Below are 15,408 nucleotides of genomic sequence, written 5' to 3'. Positions count from 1 at the left end.
GTTATTACACACAAAACTTATGTATAATGAATAGGCTATGTAAACCTAGTATTTATTTTGTTGAAGGACTAGACTGACTCGTCCATTTTTCTGTTAGTTGACTGCTGCTGTTCTGGGTCTTTACCGTGGTCTTTACAAAGCCGTGAACCCCTGAGCAGAGTAATGATCTGAGATGTCAGGCCATATGTCTGTGGGCCGTCCCTAATCGCGCTGTGGAGAGCTCAGCCTCGCGATACAAGAATCAGAGCAGTGGATGCTGCTGACAGCGCGCTGCGGTCATCATGCAAAGGTTACATTGGATCTGTTTCAGCGAGAAGCAGCCGCTCTTCCGCGGGACCCACACGGCTCTGAAAATGCGAGGCGTGTAGTAGCGCTACAAACGCCTGGACTGTCGTTTCAGGCTAGTTTGCCTTCAGCAGGTGTCACAGCATGGACGCGAGTGTGGGATTTCCGCGGACAGTCGTGTGTGCCGTGTGTGCGCTGGCTCCTCTCGGCGGTGAAGCGGCTTCATGAGTGTCCAAAGTAACAGTGGAAGTGGAGGAAGTTTGGAGGCGACGCCATCTTGGTCCTCGTCCCCAACCGTTTCTCAACAACAAATAACGGCGACCGCAAAGAGCAAGGAAGGTACAAGAGCACAATAAGTCGAGGGTCGACCTCTGATCACCTTAAACTGCGCTTTTTACCGTAGAAATGTGTTATTTTCTCTCCACTGCAGTTCCGTTTCTTGGAGAGAAATGGATGTTAAGTTCAGAGATGCGGTGTTGTAGCCAAACGTCAGCTGTCAGTTCAGTTGATGGCCACTCTGAAGAAGCTGCAGCTCACGTTTGCACAAAGCAGATCTAGCTTGATGTTTTTTGGTCTAAAAGCTGCTTTAAACGACATTTTCACTTGTTAATTTAGATGGCACAATGATAATATTTATACTGGATTATAGTTAAATTCTCCCTCAGAGGTTTAAGTTTAAGAGTTATTTGAAATTCACAGCATGGCTTCTAATGGTCACTGTGTGCATAGCTACTGTGGATGGTACTTTAGTTAGTAAATGGTAAATATTGTGTAATGAAGTCCCTCAAATGAGTAATACATCATTTAAATGTCAACTCTTTAACTGTTGATGTTGGCATTTTTATATTGAATTTATACTAATGACTAATAAGTGTTTTTTATTACTGAGCTAATAAGCTCTTACAAGTAGTTACATTTTGTAAAGGTGGAAGAAGAGGTTTGCACAAACCCTCCCCCCCAGCCTCCTCCTGTCCTGATGTAACCTTTACAGGTTTGGGGCCTGGATGTGAAGAGTTGTGTGTGGCCAAACACTTTTGGAGCTTGTCCCTGTGCCAGGAGTATTGTAAAAAGACAGGGAACATGCAATAAGGAATCAAACTTAATCTTCAAAAGCATTCAGCAGAGAGCAGACCTGTGTCTCTGGAGAGGCACACACAGGCCCCAGAGAAACAAGTTGTCACACAAGGCCCACCCTGCTGCTTTATCAGTAGGCATCAGTTATATTTTGACCATTGTATTTGTCAGCATTCTATGTCCATCTGAAAAGAGCTACCTACTCCAGAAAGTAAAAAAGTACTCAGAAAGTGTTCAAGCATTAGGCCCACTCCTCAGAATAATGTTGCACAACTCTGAAAGACTTTGTCTCAAACATGTGAAAGAAAATATTTTCCAGTGCATCCAACCTTATCTTGGCTGCCTTTCTGATTGTTTGTGTGCTTCAAGATTACTTTTTCTTCTTAATGTCCTAACTTCTTTTGTGCAAGCCATGTTGGCTTGACCAACTTTTCCTCTTAAGAATTATTATAAAGATTTCCAGACATTTTTCCTATAAATACAATTGCTAAATAACAACCCACAGTCGAGTCAGCTCAAGCCTGAGTTCTATTTATATCGACTAATCATCCAATTTTCTCAAATCCACCCCCAGATAGTATTTAATCTCCACTCTCATTTTTGTTCTCTTTTTGTTGCCAAATTAAAATGCATCTCTCTGTCACAAGTGGTTTTACGTATTTGGTTTTCACTCTTTTAGGTTTTTTTTCCCAGGTCAAATGGAGGAGCTTCAGAGCCTGGACCCCCGGAGACAGGAGCTGCTGGAGGCCAGGTTCACCGGAGGTGTCAGTGGCAACACAGGAGGCAGCACTGGGAGTGGAGGTGCCAAGGTAACACAGGACACAAAAGTACTATCTCGTTTTACACCACACAGAATACTCACTTCATGTAGTAAGGCTTTTGTGACACTTCAACTGCAAAGAATAATTTCTAATACTGTGCAACGGGGTACACAGCATCAGTGAATATTTGTGATTTTGGAGAGGAGCCAGTTGACACACCTAACAACTGAAAGGCTTTGTTATGAAAAACACTGAGGTGTATCCTGTAGTTTCATGCATGTTATAGATCTATGAGTAAATATGTGAAACAGGACTTATATGCTTCATCTTGTTTTGTTCAGTGTTTGGCAAATGAATCGTCTAACCACAGCTATGGCAGCCTTGGTTCATCCAGTGACAAAGAGTCGGAGGTAAGCAACATTTGTGATGAAACTCAGGTTTGCAAATGGACAGCAAGGTATTGTTCTCGGATAAATAAACACATGTGTCCAGGTTGGTATATTTGTAAATCTTTTTAGCAAAGCACATTAAAAACATCAATTTACCACATAGCTCTACATAAGCAGTTGCCCAGAGAATTTAAGCATAAAATAAATGTAACATTTTATTGCTAATGGATTAACTGCCTGGGTGCTGTATCTCTACCTCAGTTAGGACAAAAAGTATGATTTTATAGTAACTACATTCATAATAGTTTATTGAGAATGATTCTGGTTTAGAACCTACATTATTAAGGGATTATGGTTAGGAGTTAGTGTATTAACTAGGTAGTTAATAAGCAAGCATCATGCTTAATAAACTATTTTCTCATTATGAATTAAGTCTTTGTTCATGCTTTATAATAAATACACTTTAATTGGCCTTAATAAAGTGTTGCTAAACAATTTTGAAAAAGTAAAGCATTTCTGAATTTTGCTCCACTGATAATTTATTTTTTAGTTTTATCCCAGAAAACAATATTTTCAGATATTCCCATAATATCTTAATACTTATTTGTAGGGTATAAATGAGACATGCATGCATTAGTGTTTGTTCTTCTCATTGCTCGCCCTCTCTCCTGCACTACCTCTGTCATCTCTTCTTTGTCCTAGAACTCTGATTTAAAACGTGGAAGCTCCCCTGCCTACTCAGTATGTACTTTCCTCTGCATCTTCTGAGCTGCAGCTGTAGAAACGGCTTTGTTGGGTAAGCCACCGGGATTCATGTTTTTTTTTCTGTTTTTGTTTCAACAGACTCCAGAGAAAAAGCACTCTGAATCGTCCAGGGGCAGAAAGAGGAAAGCTGACACCTACTCAGAAAGCAGTCAAGGTACATTTGAAAGATGTAAAATTTATTCATAACTTAATGCTTCTAATGTCTAATTTCATTGTTGGATATGACTACTAGTTGTTCATTTCTGTTTTTGAATGTCTTATACAAACATTGATTTGTTTTTCTTAACCGTTGTAGGGAAGACCTCAACGCGTGGACCAAAAATCAGTGATTACTTTGATGTAAGTTTCGCACTTTGTCACAAAAGTAATATCAGTAGTTTGTGTCAGTTCGGTTCATTATTTCTCTGTTTAGTTTCAAGGTGGAAATGGCTCCAGCCCTGTCCGAGGTCTCCCGTCAACCCGTCGCTCTCCTCAAAACTCTCACTCTGCCCCTGGCTCAATTGTAAGCATTAATTATACCTCTAAAGTTAAAGATGCATGTAACTTTGCTGAAGGAGGGGACCCTACCTGTTTGCAATCTACCATATGGCATTAAATGCATTTAGTTTTTATTGAGTAATAAATAAATCTGTTATTGAAATTAATGTAACATATCCATGCTGTGGAACATCATAGGTAGACAAAAAAGTTACATAGTGCACCTTTTCAGAGTATTATATATGGATGTTCATTTTCATTTATTGCTTCATAGATTCGACAGAACAGTTCCTCTCCCACCAGCCTGTCTTTCGGAGAACACAGTCTTAAGGCTTCAACAAGCAAATTTGTCCAGGTATTCAGGCTTCTGTTTGAAAAATCTGTGCATTTTACTGCACTAACTTTGTGCTAATCATGTTATTCACCCAGACCGAGTTAACGGGACTGAAACTCGCTGCACTGGAGAGCAACAAGAGTCTGGACCTGGAGAAGAAGGAAGGCCGGATTGATGACTTACTCAGGGTGAGGCCATGATGATGCTTTTACTGCATGTACACATGGACTGTTTTCTAAGCCATTTTAACAGATCTTACTTCTCTGTTGCACCGCAGGCTAACTGTGACCTACGGAGGCAGATCGATGAGCAACAGAAGCTCCTGGAGAAATACAAAGAGCGTCTGAATAAGTGCATCACCATGAGCAAGAAACTGCTTATAGAGAAGGTACGGGCATTACTCATCCATTCTACCCTAGAAAAAATAACTTTTTCACATATACAGGACATTTTCTTTTACCACATGTCATCCAAAACTCTTATGAGTAACTTTTTTGATTGGCAAAGATCATTTTTTGTGCACACAAAGAGATGGGACATGCATCACTTAATGGCACTTGCATCAATAAAATTTTACACACATATATACGCACATATATATTTTTGTGCACAAAGTGAATAGTTCCCACTGTTATGACTGTGTGTAATGGCTCTTGTTGTATGTCACCAGAGCACTCAAGAGAAGCAGTCGTGTCGTGAAAAGAGTATGCAGGACCGCCTCCGCCTGGGACACTTCACCACAGTGCGGCATGGAGCGTCCTACACGGAGCAGTGGACGGATGGATACGCATTCCAGAACCTGATCAAGTAATTGAACTCTCCAGCACCTCCAGAACTCTTTACTCTCCTTTAATAAAGGCTCATCACGCTTAATTTCACTGCCTTGAGCTTTTCATGTCAAAGCAGTGCATTATAGATATATATATACTGTCAACACTATATGCCTTTTCTGCTTGGCTGTTTGCAGGCAGCAGGAAAGCATCAACCAACAGCGAGAGGACATCGAGCGCCAGAGAAAACTGTTGGCCAAAAGGAAACCCCCAAACCCCGCCTCCCCCTCCATGTCGGTTGCCTCCACCTCGGAGCCCAAGCCGAGGAAAGCCAAGGTTGTCAACGGCAATGACTCTGACCCGTTTCTCAAACCATCACTGCCCCAGCTGTTAGTAGGCCTTCCTTTGTAATTTCCAATGTAATCAAAATTTTCAATGTAATCCGCTGGCAATATACTTTTTCTTGTCAGGCTTACACTCGCTGAGTATCATGAGCAGGAAGAAATATTCAAGCTTCGCCTTGGTCATCTCAAAAAGGTCAGTGAAACTATAAATGGACTATTAAAGTGTTGTATGTCATTTTCTGGAGGTGGAAAGTCAACTGCATGATTCCATGGAAATAGAACGTTAAAACCTTACTTCGGAACGTTCTCAGTGAAGATAGATACATTTTATGCCACGTTGTGGAATATTGTAGCCAAGGGCTTTAGTAAATGTTTTTAGAGATGCAAGATTGCCCATGTAGTAAAAAACATTTCATAATACATAAATACAAAAAAAGATATGCTGTATATATCATATATCATATTTTGTTCACCAAAAATCATATGAACGTGTACAGAACTGGATGAATTGCTTTTAATATTTGTCTATTGTTTTTGTAGGAGGAGGCTGAGATCCAGGCCGAGTTGGAGCGTTTGGAGCGAGTGAGAAATCTCCATATCAGAGAGCTGAAGAGGATAAACAACGAGGACAGCTCGGCGTAAGTTTATTATAGATGCCTCAAAGCACAGCATCTCATAGAGACCAATAATAAACAGGATGTATTCCTGCTCAAGGTAATATAGAGATATGACTGTTATTCTTACACACTGTAACATACCTTTTGTATAGTTTCAAAGACCATCCTACTTTGAACGAGAGGTATCTTCTGCTCCATTTACTGGGGCGGGGAGGCTTCAGTGAGGTCTATAAGGTATATTCCCATTTTCATTTTATTTCTGTAATGTTTTCTTGGCGCTAATTGAGTTTGTGTGTATTTTGGCACACTTAGGCGTTTGACCTGTTTGAACAGCGCTACGCAGCTGTTAAAATCCACCAACTCAACAAAAACTGGAGGGAAGAGAAGAAGGAAAACTACCACAAGTAAGACTGATCATAGTCGATGCTAACAACCTAAACATATGTTGTTCAATTTATGCAATCTACATTGGCATTTCTGTCCCCCAGACATGCTTGCAGGGAGTACCGGATACACAAACAACTAGATCATCCCAGAATAGTCAAACTCTATGACTACTTCTCCCTGGATACAGACACGTGAGTGAACTTCAACCTCTCTGGCTGGTTTGAATTACACTATACTGTGGTTGATCTGGAAAATTAAAAGATCTTAAAAACTACAAATAACTTGCAGTAAGCGGAATGGGAAACAATGAATAGGTTTTGTTGTGCCTGGAAATGTTTTGTCATTGAATTATTGACTTTTTCAGCGTGTGACTAGTAAAAGATGGTATTTGAAATGTCATTCTGAATCAACATACCCATGTGAAGTTACTGTGCAATTAATTGAGAAACAGAGAAATAATTATGGTCAATCACAATTAAAATTCAAGATTTTTTTTTGTCTGTAACAAATTTGCTTCTGACTGATACATATGCCCTCCCTACCTTTTTTAAACATTTTCCCAAATTTTTCACTCAGGTTTTGTACAGTGCTGGAGTTCTGTGAAGGGAACGATTTGGACTTTTATCTTAAACAGAATAAACTGATGTCTGAGAAAGAGGCGCGCTCCATTGTGATGCAGATTGTCAGTGCTCTGCGTTACCTTAATGAGATCAAACCTCCCATCATCCACTATGATCTGAAACCTGGTTTGTCACATTTGTGATTTTAAAACTTTTGGAGTTTGCTTATAGTAGTTGACCTAATACTGTTAATAATATGTTCTTTTTTCTGAATCCCAGGTAACATTTTATTAGTAGATGGCACTGCATGTGGGGAAATCAAGATCACAGACTTTGGCCTGTCCAAAATCATGGATGACGATAACTACGGTGTGGACGGGATGGACCTCACGTCACAGGGGGCAGGCACCTATTGGTATGAACAAAACATGTAATCTAAACGTATACTTTTATTTAGCTTACCCTGAAGCTTTGCAACTTGTTTTTATTGTGTTTCAGGTACCTGCCTCCAGAGTGCTTTGTGGTGGGAAAGGAGCCTCCCAAGATTTCAAATAAAGTGGACGTGTGGTCTGTCGGCGTAATCTTCTTCCAGTGTCTTTATGGACGCAAGGTGCAAAATAACAATTCATTTATATGTAATGTATATATGTGTAATCTATAGAAAGTGACTCTTTAATTAGAATCAGTTAGTGTTTTAAGTCCCATCTAATTTGAGGTAATCCTGCCCTGGTATGTGCATGTTTCAACTAATAATTATTTAATGAAGGCACCCTGCTTTGTTCCTACATGCCCACTAATACTACACCACCCTCAAGCAACACAAAACACAATATACTATACTGAACCCTATGAACATGTTTACAGATAAACAGTTGGGAAAAATTAGGATTAAAAAAAAAAAAAAAATCTAATGAGTTTTCTGGATTTTTTGTGTCCACCAGCCGTTTGGTCATAACCAGTCCCAACAGGACATCCTACAGGAGAACACCATCCTCAAAGCTACAGAGGTCCAGTTCCCTGCTAAACCCCAGGCCAGCACTGAAGCCAAGGTACACACAAATACACATGTACTGTTGTAAAAAATCCACATCACAATCTTCACCGCTTGATAATATGGTGACCACTATATCTGTTTAATACTTGATATGATTTTACAGCTACTGTGTATCGATTCTTTGTGACTGTCCCAAGCCCAAATAATGATGGAATGCTTTAAAAAAAAGCAGCCACAGTAACATAAGTGTAGTGTTAGTAACTAGTTAGACTAGTTAGATTGCATCATTATGACACTTGCAGCTGTGTGCACTGGGCATGTCTGGATGACACACATTTATAGAAATTGTGTTTGTTGTAACACGCCAACTTTCTCAATCCTGGTTTGGAACTTTGTACATCTAGGAATATTAAAGGGTGTGGTTTCCTCAGAACTAGACGAGACTAGATTCACATATTCACATATATTGACACATTCATTCTGTTACAATTTGGACATCAGATTTGTCATTTAAATAATGTTTAAAGATGATAATACTATGCAATTGGAAGCATTTTATAAAACACACACTTGAATAAAGTGTATAAAGCTTGTATTGTCACCTAAAGAAATTTCAAGTTTCAAGTAAATTAGGTTTTTCTATGGCTTACATTTTATATTGTTTTGGCATCCCCATGAATAGTGAATTTCTCTCAAAACTTTTGATTTATGACACATGTTGCCAAAGATAAACTGTTATGTAAATTATGTTGTTCACAATGGTGTCATTATATAGTGTAATCCATTACATTGATCGTATTTTCATTCATGTTGTCTGTAATTATATAATAGTAACAGCAACAATGTCTTCATAGTAGCCTTTGTACATTGTGACATGTCAAAACATAATATGTAAGTGGTGTTGTTTTTCAGGCGTTTATCCGGCGGTGTCTGGCCTACCGTAAAGAGGACCGCTTTGACGTTCACCAGCTGTGCTCTGACACCTACCTTCTGCCGCACATGAGACGCTCCAACTCGTCAGGCACTCTGCAGCCTTCCTCCTCTTCCTCTGTCCCCTCATACTAAACCTGGAGACTGAACTCAGCATCCGAACACAACACACAGGGAGATGAAGGGATGACAAAGAGGAGAGGAAAAGGCGTTGTGTTGTAAAGAGCATTCCCACTGAAAAAAGGGAAAAGAAAGTGATGTATTATGGATAATAAATGCAACAAGAAGACTTTGCCACTAAACAAACTGCTCTACGATCCCAGATGTGCTCGTCAAGTCCCTGTTAATCTCATGGAGTATTGAATCAACAGTCATTGTTGTTGAGCCATTGATATTTGCATAAAGTCTGGATTTGAGCAGGTATGACCTTCAACAAATCCAATTCCATGGATACTAGGCACACCATTGGTTCCTCGTTTGGACAAATGATTCTGGGATCAAATTGCACTTCACATCCAGAGCACCTGCGTTTGGAGTTTTGTCATGAAGTAACAGTGGAGGTGAAATCCTGAGCTAATGCAAGTTTTTCAGTTTGTTAAAAAGCAATTTTCTGCTTCTCTGGACTTAAAGCAGATTTATGTCTTAATTTAAGCCTATCACTAAATCCAATGATAGCAGTATGTTTGTTTCTGATGTCCTTTTAGCTTCTGCTCAGAGAAAACCTTTTGTGCTCATTTCACATTACATTCAGGCAAATGTGTAAATGAGTCTCGCTTCATGTTTGCGTTAAATCTGAAAGCTGTTTGATCGCTGCTATAAATGTAACTGTTCAGGAGGCACTGTGTCGCCCCCATCAGCCTGGAGTGTTCATTTATGCTAATGTAAAGTTCAAATTACACATTTATTTTATTGTGCCATGACACAATAATGAAACCAGTCACAGCTTTTGGTGCAGAGGCCTGAATCTGCACCACTCATGTGTCTAGAGCTAGAAATCAACAAACTCAAAATGATGTATGGTTCTGTTAATAAACCAACTATTGTGTGACAAAACATCAAGTCACTAGTACTCCCTCTGCTTTGGTCACATTTGGTTCAGATATATTTGATGCATCCAAGCAAAAGTGGACACTTAAAATAGATTTATGCTAAGATTATTTTGAGGTTAGGATCAGTCTCTAGGAACTGAATGCAAGTCAATATAATGTCCCCATTAGACGTGGAAACCGAACATGTGCGCAGGTGTGTGTGTGTCATTAATGTGCAATAAAGACTCCTGCAATGTGACCCATATTTCCTGAGAGATGAGTAGCAGCAACAATATTTCAGTGATAGACCTCTGCCTTTATTTACAGCAGAATAAACAAATGTACTTCCAAACATGTTCTTTATACTTCTGAAACATAACGAGAAACATTTACACAAATCAAAGTGGGAATTGTTATGTTCAATTATGATTTATTTCAGAATTGTATGTTTTGACAGGTGTAAAATTAATTTGGCTTTATTGCTTACATTGCGCATCCTGTTGGGTCTCTTAAAAGGTATTTTGCAGCAGCATCTTGTGGCTGTGAGGTGTCACTGCAACAACAGTTCACTAATGCCAAATACCATGAGCAGAGCCAAGATGGGCAGATGTGCAAAGCATTCATGAACCCTTCACCAAAGTAGCACCTTCACACTGCACCAGAGCCGCTGTAACTGCCAAAACTCCCTGTCGCAGAAAGAAAAACCTACCAAAATATAAAGGGTCAGTCAAAATTAACTATGGGCTAAAGTATTTTGATACAAGTAGTTAGCGAGGCTGTGTGATGCCATGCAATATATTTACCACTGCTTTAATAAAATATGAACCATGTTGAGAACATGATTTATGTCACATAATGCACAGTTAAACAGCCAGCCCTGTAATATTTACACATATGAAAAAGTGAAACAAAGGATTGCTTAGATGAGATGCAGAACTCGTTGCCAAGGTACTCTTGTTTTCTGAAGCTTTTTCCAAACTAACACACAGCATCCCAGTGTCCCAGCAGTGAGGGAAAGCTGCTGAGCTCTAGATCTTCAACAAAAACTCCTTTAAATCCTTCACTGCCCCACACGCCTTCTGCTCACAGACTGATGTGCACTACCTCTATCTGAGCATCCTGAGCCAAATAAATAGAAAACCGAGGAAGACGGGGCAAGAGTGTAACCAGATGTGTGTTTAGTCCGATGATGAGGAAGGGCAGGTTCTTCATCCATTTCGTAGTTAGGACGGCGTTTCCATGGATACTGGTGTTTCCGTGGGGATGAGCGTTTCTGTGGGAGCAACAGTGGTGAGGGCTGCTGGGGGCAGCTCAGAGGTAGAGCTGACTGTGACAGAGGCAGGAATGGTAGTTGGCAGGAGGGGAGCCACACTCTGGGGCAGAAAGGGCAGCTGGGAAGGCAGCATGGCGGGCAGAGGGGGCAGGTTGGCCAGGGCGGGCAGATTGAGAGGCGGGAGGGACGACAGAGGCGGGACAGCTGGACAAAGAAGGAGAAATTTGTTTTTGTTTTTTTTCTAAATTGTACAGTCAATAAAAAGCATACAATGTGATACAATATGAGATGTACAATAGACTTCACTATATTGAAATCAGGCAACACTGGTGCCTTGACAACCCTTGTGGAATGTGGCTGCTGGTCACAAGAATAATACAACCTCATTTAGAAAAAAAAAATACCATGCCATAAAAAATATTACGTTTGCCATTCTATTTCTGGATACTTGTGTTGTAATTGTGCAACTGTCTTTTTACCTGTTCCCACCGCTGGAGGGAGTCCGCTGCCGCCCGCTAACGACACAGCTCCAAGGTCCGGGAGGTTTAGATTTGGCAGAGGTGGCAAGCCAGTGGGAAGAGGCATGAGACCTAATTTAACACAAACACTGCATCAGAAACTATGACAATTTCACCCCTTATAACACATTCATCAGGGTGTCCTCTACAGTACAAACATTTGTTTAAAACAAGTACAAATTAACATTTGAAAATACTATATAAAAAAAAGGTAGGGTTTAAGCAATCAATCTTTTTTATCTTTTTTTTTTTTTACAACACTCAAAGTGACCAGTGCTTTCCAATAAAATCAACACTACAAAAATATGCAAAACATTAAAGAGTCAAATAAAAACAAATTGTGCAAAGTGCCACTGCATTACTGAGTGTTGAAAAGTTTTGAGCCTGGATTTAAACAAGCTAAGATACACATATGCATATTGGGGGGCAGTTTGTTCCAGACCCTGGGGCTAGAGACAGAGAAAGCCCAATCACCCTAATGTAAATAGTATTTTCAAGGTTGGTGCGATTAAAAAAAAAAAAAAAGGCTTTACTTTTGATAAAAGATAAAACTTGATTTCACCACAATGTCTATTTGTTTGTCAAATTTAAAATTGTTGACACCAAGATTCTTTCAGTCGATTTAACTTGGATAACAAACCAAAATTCAAAAGTGCTGTATCACCAAATAAAATGTATTGTTTTATTCTCATTTAAGTGAAGGACATTCTGCCTTAACCACATATCTGCAATACAATCGTTGAGAGATTGAAGAAAACCACTTTAAATCAGAAGGAAACACAGGTAAGTAAATCTGAATCTTATTTGCATAACAGTGAAAGGCTAGCGTGCCTTGCAATACTTGACCCCAGTTGCAACATGTACAGTGAAAATAACATGGGCCCCAAAATGGAGCCCCGGGGCACTCAACAGAACAGTCCCACAAATACCGCCAAAATTGTTAAGGCGAGGCAACAGAATTGAATGGTTGACTGTATCAAAAACTGCCGATAATCCAACATAATTAGGGCCACAGGGTGCTTGGAATCAAAGGACAGGGCAAGATCATTGTGCACTTAAACAGCTCCGACTCTGTGCTATGCTGTGATCTGAACCCAGACTGGAATTTCTCTAGGACAGAGTTGCTTTCTAAAAACAATTGCAGTTGCATAGAAACACATATATGGCCCAGGTCAAGGGCCTTGTAGGTGTGTCAACAAATCCTTATTGAGGACATTGTAACTGAGACAGTGTTTTTTCAACACAAGGTATCTTGCCTTACAGGAAGTACAGAGCTTGGTTTGTGTACATGACAGTCATGTTTGAAAGTCTGGGAATCACTCACCTGGTATTGTGGAGGTGGAGCTAAAACTGGTGGAGGTGGGATTGAGAGGTGCGAGGGGAGTCAGAGAGGGCGTAGTGGATGAGGGGAGCAGCGGCACAGTGGGTAAACCTGAGAAGAAACAATGTTTTTTTTCCTTTTTCAGCTTTACTCTTCAGTTGCTATTGTCCAAGACATAGATCTACCTGTCTGAAGTTGGCTGGGTAAAGTGGGTGCTGTGGAGCCAATGGAGAGGCCTGAGAGAGAGTCTTCCAGGGATGAGGGAACAGACACCGCAGTGGCAGGAGGAGTAACTGCCGAGAGCTGCACCTAAACCAGAAGAAAAAACAGGTCATTCTAAACACCAAAAAACAAATGTTTACTGTGTTAGTGGTAATGTCACCATTGGCAGAAGAATAAACACTTATGCACCAGTTAGTTAGAAATGGAGAATTCAAAATATTCATCAAAAATTACCATACAAAACTCTTTCATTCACTTTTAAATTTTTTTTTATTTTTTATTCAAATGGGCAGTGTTGTCCTGAAAACATTAGCACATCAGACAATTATCCAGTCCACTGTGCTTGAATTAAAATAAATAAATACACTTTAGAAAAAATTAAACACAACTGGAGTCTGCCCATTGAAAACAAACATTATATTAATATGTTTCAATTGCACAACACTTCTAACCTCAGTGAATCCATCCTTTAGTGGACTGACAGGCTCACTGGGCGGGCTTCCAGGGAAGCTGATCTTCTTTCCCTCCTCAAACGGTTTGGTGGGAATTCTGTGGAGGTATCCGTAACCAATGCCACATCCCAGACTAAAACATGCAGATGAAACAATGTTAATTTGTGTGTGTAAATACTTGCAAAGCAGTTTTCAAGTACACATTGTACCTGCCATCTCCTCCCCATGCACTGTTGGGTGCAATGACCACCTCTCGACAGTTGTCAGTGTCAGTGTTGTAAACATACAACTTTAAGGGTTTTCCCTCATGACTCTCTATCAGAGAGAAAAGGTCCTCCGACTGTAATACACATACCATGGGAAATTATTATTAGGTAAAATTGCTTAGGAAACGAGATATCACATGTTCTACCTCATTCATCACGGTGTCTGCACCAATGATGTAGTCAGTGTGCGGTCGCAGGCCAGCAATGGCTGCTGGAGAGTTTGGCTCCACTTCCTGTACAGACCAAAGGGACATGTCAGACACAGAAGTATTATATGCAGATGTCATTGTGCACTAACCAGCACATGCCAGACATTCTCATTGGCTCCCTCAAAGCTGCAGAAGCGGATGGACACACCGAGCAGGCCCTGGCCCCCCCACAGGTTACTGGGGGTGACTGTGGACTCACGCAGCTCCAGTGTCTTGGACGAATACACCAGCATTTTCACAGGTTTCTCCACACTAGCCTTCAGTAACTCCTTTAATGTGTCATTGTCTTTATTCTGTAGAAATAAACAGAAAATGAATTTCTGAAATTTTGTATTAGCACAAGAGCACATCATCACACTAAGGGTCACTATGATGGGTCTGAATGCAAAGTAACTCTAACAGTTATGATCTGTTGAAAATACTCACCAATCTGGTGTCACTGATGGAGACAATAAAGTCAAAGAAAGGTTCCAGGCCAGCTCGGTGTCCAGGGGAGTTCTCCTGAACCTGGGAAAGGCCAAATCTGTTATTTGCATTCTCTGAGATGACATTGCAATCCCATACTGCAGTGATAAATTGCCACTTTATGTGGCGCACTGATGGCAGCATTATTGGCGATCAATGATGTGCCAAATTGTAGCTAGGCTGCTGTCATTCAGGGTGTCTTTACTGAATGGCTAGTTAGCTTAGCATTTATCACTGAGCGAGTATACATAAATAAAAGCGCAGATAGAGTAGGCGATTTTACCAGTCCCATAGGGAAACATTTCTACCGTTTCAGTGAGGTTTTCATGTCTAGACACCAGTCTCGGATGCTGTAACTGATCCGGCGTTTTCACAGAATCCACGGAGCAGAGGTTATGCTAAAGCGAACAGCAAGATAGCAACGTTACAGCGTGAAACTCACCCGTAGGACGTGGTAGCCCTCGGAGCCTCCACCCGGTATCTCCACACTCTGAGAGCCCCCCATAGTACAGTCCTGTCGGGCCTATATAGTGTCTTGTTTTTGGTGTTTCCCTTGTAAAAAGAGAGAAACACAAACGCCTATGGCCACAGGAACTACACCGGTACACGTCGCCAAACGAATAGGACTGTAATGCGCATGCGCCGTTACGTGGCAGGAAGAACATTTGTTTTCGCTTTTTCCGCAGAGTTTCTTTATGAAATCACCAATTAATAATAACAAAACACCCGTTTTTGATAGACTGCATTGATTACAAGTGTTTTTTTCTGAAACAATAGTCCATGTTTACTGCGTGCGTATATGATACTTTAAATGACCACCAGCTGGCGCTAGCTGTACGTTGAATCTATGTAGGTGATTTATTCAGAAATGCAAAACTGGGTGGCTGTCAGGGATCATTAAAAATAACGGCTGTAGTAGCTGTGGGGTTTAGCAACAAATGTCTGATTTTGTTGTTTCAGTACAAAT

The 15,408-nt window shown here is 40.5% G+C and overlaps 2 protein-coding genes across 3 annotated transcripts; one reads left to right on the top strand and one right to left on the bottom strand.

Annotated features, from left to right (window-relative positions):
* The first annotated feature begins 159 nt into the window (after window positions 1-159).
* Window positions 160-9,740, top strand: LOC117384868 (serine/threonine-protein kinase tousled-like 1-B). 2 transcript variants are annotated; one of them, XM_033982023.2, is made up of 22 exons: window positions 160-624; window positions 2,053-2,168; window positions 2,462-2,530; window positions 3,212-3,250; window positions 3,353-3,428; window positions 3,570-3,613; window positions 3,687-3,776; window positions 4,026-4,106; window positions 4,181-4,273; window positions 4,363-4,473; window positions 4,756-4,892; window positions 5,053-5,244; window positions 5,326-5,392; window positions 5,740-5,837; window positions 5,969-6,050; window positions 6,129-6,220; window positions 6,305-6,394; window positions 6,780-6,949; window positions 7,043-7,178; window positions 7,262-7,373; window positions 7,705-7,812; window positions 8,670-9,740. In XM_033982023.2, the coding sequence occupies exons 1-22, from the start codon at window positions 510-512 to the stop codon at window positions 8,820-8,822; spliced, it is 2,271 nt and encodes a 756-aa protein (XP_033837914.1). In that variant the 5' UTR covers window positions 160-509; the 3' UTR covers window positions 8,823-9,740. The 2 variants fall into 2 exon arrangements, with proteins under 2 accessions (XP_033837914.1, XP_033837915.1); XM_033982024.2 differs by lacking the exon at window positions 3,212-3,250.
* A 270-nt stretch (window positions 9,741-10,010) lies between these two features.
* LOC117384869 (Golgi reassembly-stacking protein 2-like) lies at window positions 10,011-15,082 on the bottom strand. The gene is made up of 10 exons (XM_033982025.2): window positions 14,884-15,082; window positions 14,403-14,483; window positions 14,066-14,269; window positions 13,914-14,000; window positions 13,711-13,841; window positions 13,502-13,634; window positions 13,013-13,136; window positions 12,831-12,938; window positions 11,468-11,578; window positions 10,011-11,192 (listed from the first exon to the last, which is right to left on the bottom strand). The coding sequence occupies exons 1-10, from the start codon at window positions 14,944-14,946 to the stop codon at window positions 10,939-10,941; spliced, it is 1,296 nt and encodes a 431-aa protein (XP_033837916.1). The 5' UTR covers window positions 14,947-15,082; the 3' UTR covers window positions 10,011-10,938.
* Between the last annotated feature and the right edge of the window lie 326 nt (window positions 15,083-15,408).

This window comes from Periophthalmus magnuspinnatus, chromosome 17, assembly GCF_009829125.3.
Source record: "Periophthalmus magnuspinnatus isolate fPerMag1 chromosome 17, fPerMag1.2.pri, whole genome shotgun sequence".
NCBI classification, from domain to species: Eukaryota; Metazoa; Chordata; class Actinopteri; order Gobiiformes; family Gobiidae; genus Periophthalmus; species Periophthalmus magnuspinnatus.
This window is presented reverse-complemented; position numbering and strand designations above follow the sequence as displayed.

Excerpts from the sequence above, each read along its gene's own strand:
- LOC117384869 (XM_033982025.2), bottom strand. The coding sequence starts at position 14,946 with ATGGGGGGCTCTCAGAGTGTGGAGATACCGGGTGGAGGCTCCGAGGGC. Across the intron at positions 12,939-13,012 it reads ACCCAGCCAACTTCAGACAG|GTTTACCCACTGTGCCGCTG; the intron begins GTAGATCTATGT and ends GTTTCTTCTCAG. Across the intron at positions 11,579-12,830 it reads CTCCACCTCCACAATACCAG|GTCTCATGCCTCTTCCCACT; the intron begins GTGAGTGATTCC and ends GTGTTAAATTAG.
- LOC117384868 (XM_033982023.2), top strand. The coding sequence starts at position 510 with ATGAGTGTCCAAAGTAACAGTGGAAGTGGAGGAAGTTTGGAGGCGACG. Across the intron at positions 3,251-3,352 it reads GAAGCTCCCCTGCCTACTCA|ACTCCAGAGAAAAAGCACTC; the intron begins GTATGTACTTTC and ends TTGTTTCAACAG. Across the intron at positions 5,245-5,325 it reads AAACCATCACTGCCCCAGCT|GCTTACACTCGCTGAGTATC; the intron begins GTTAGTAGGCCT and ends TTTTCTTGTCAG.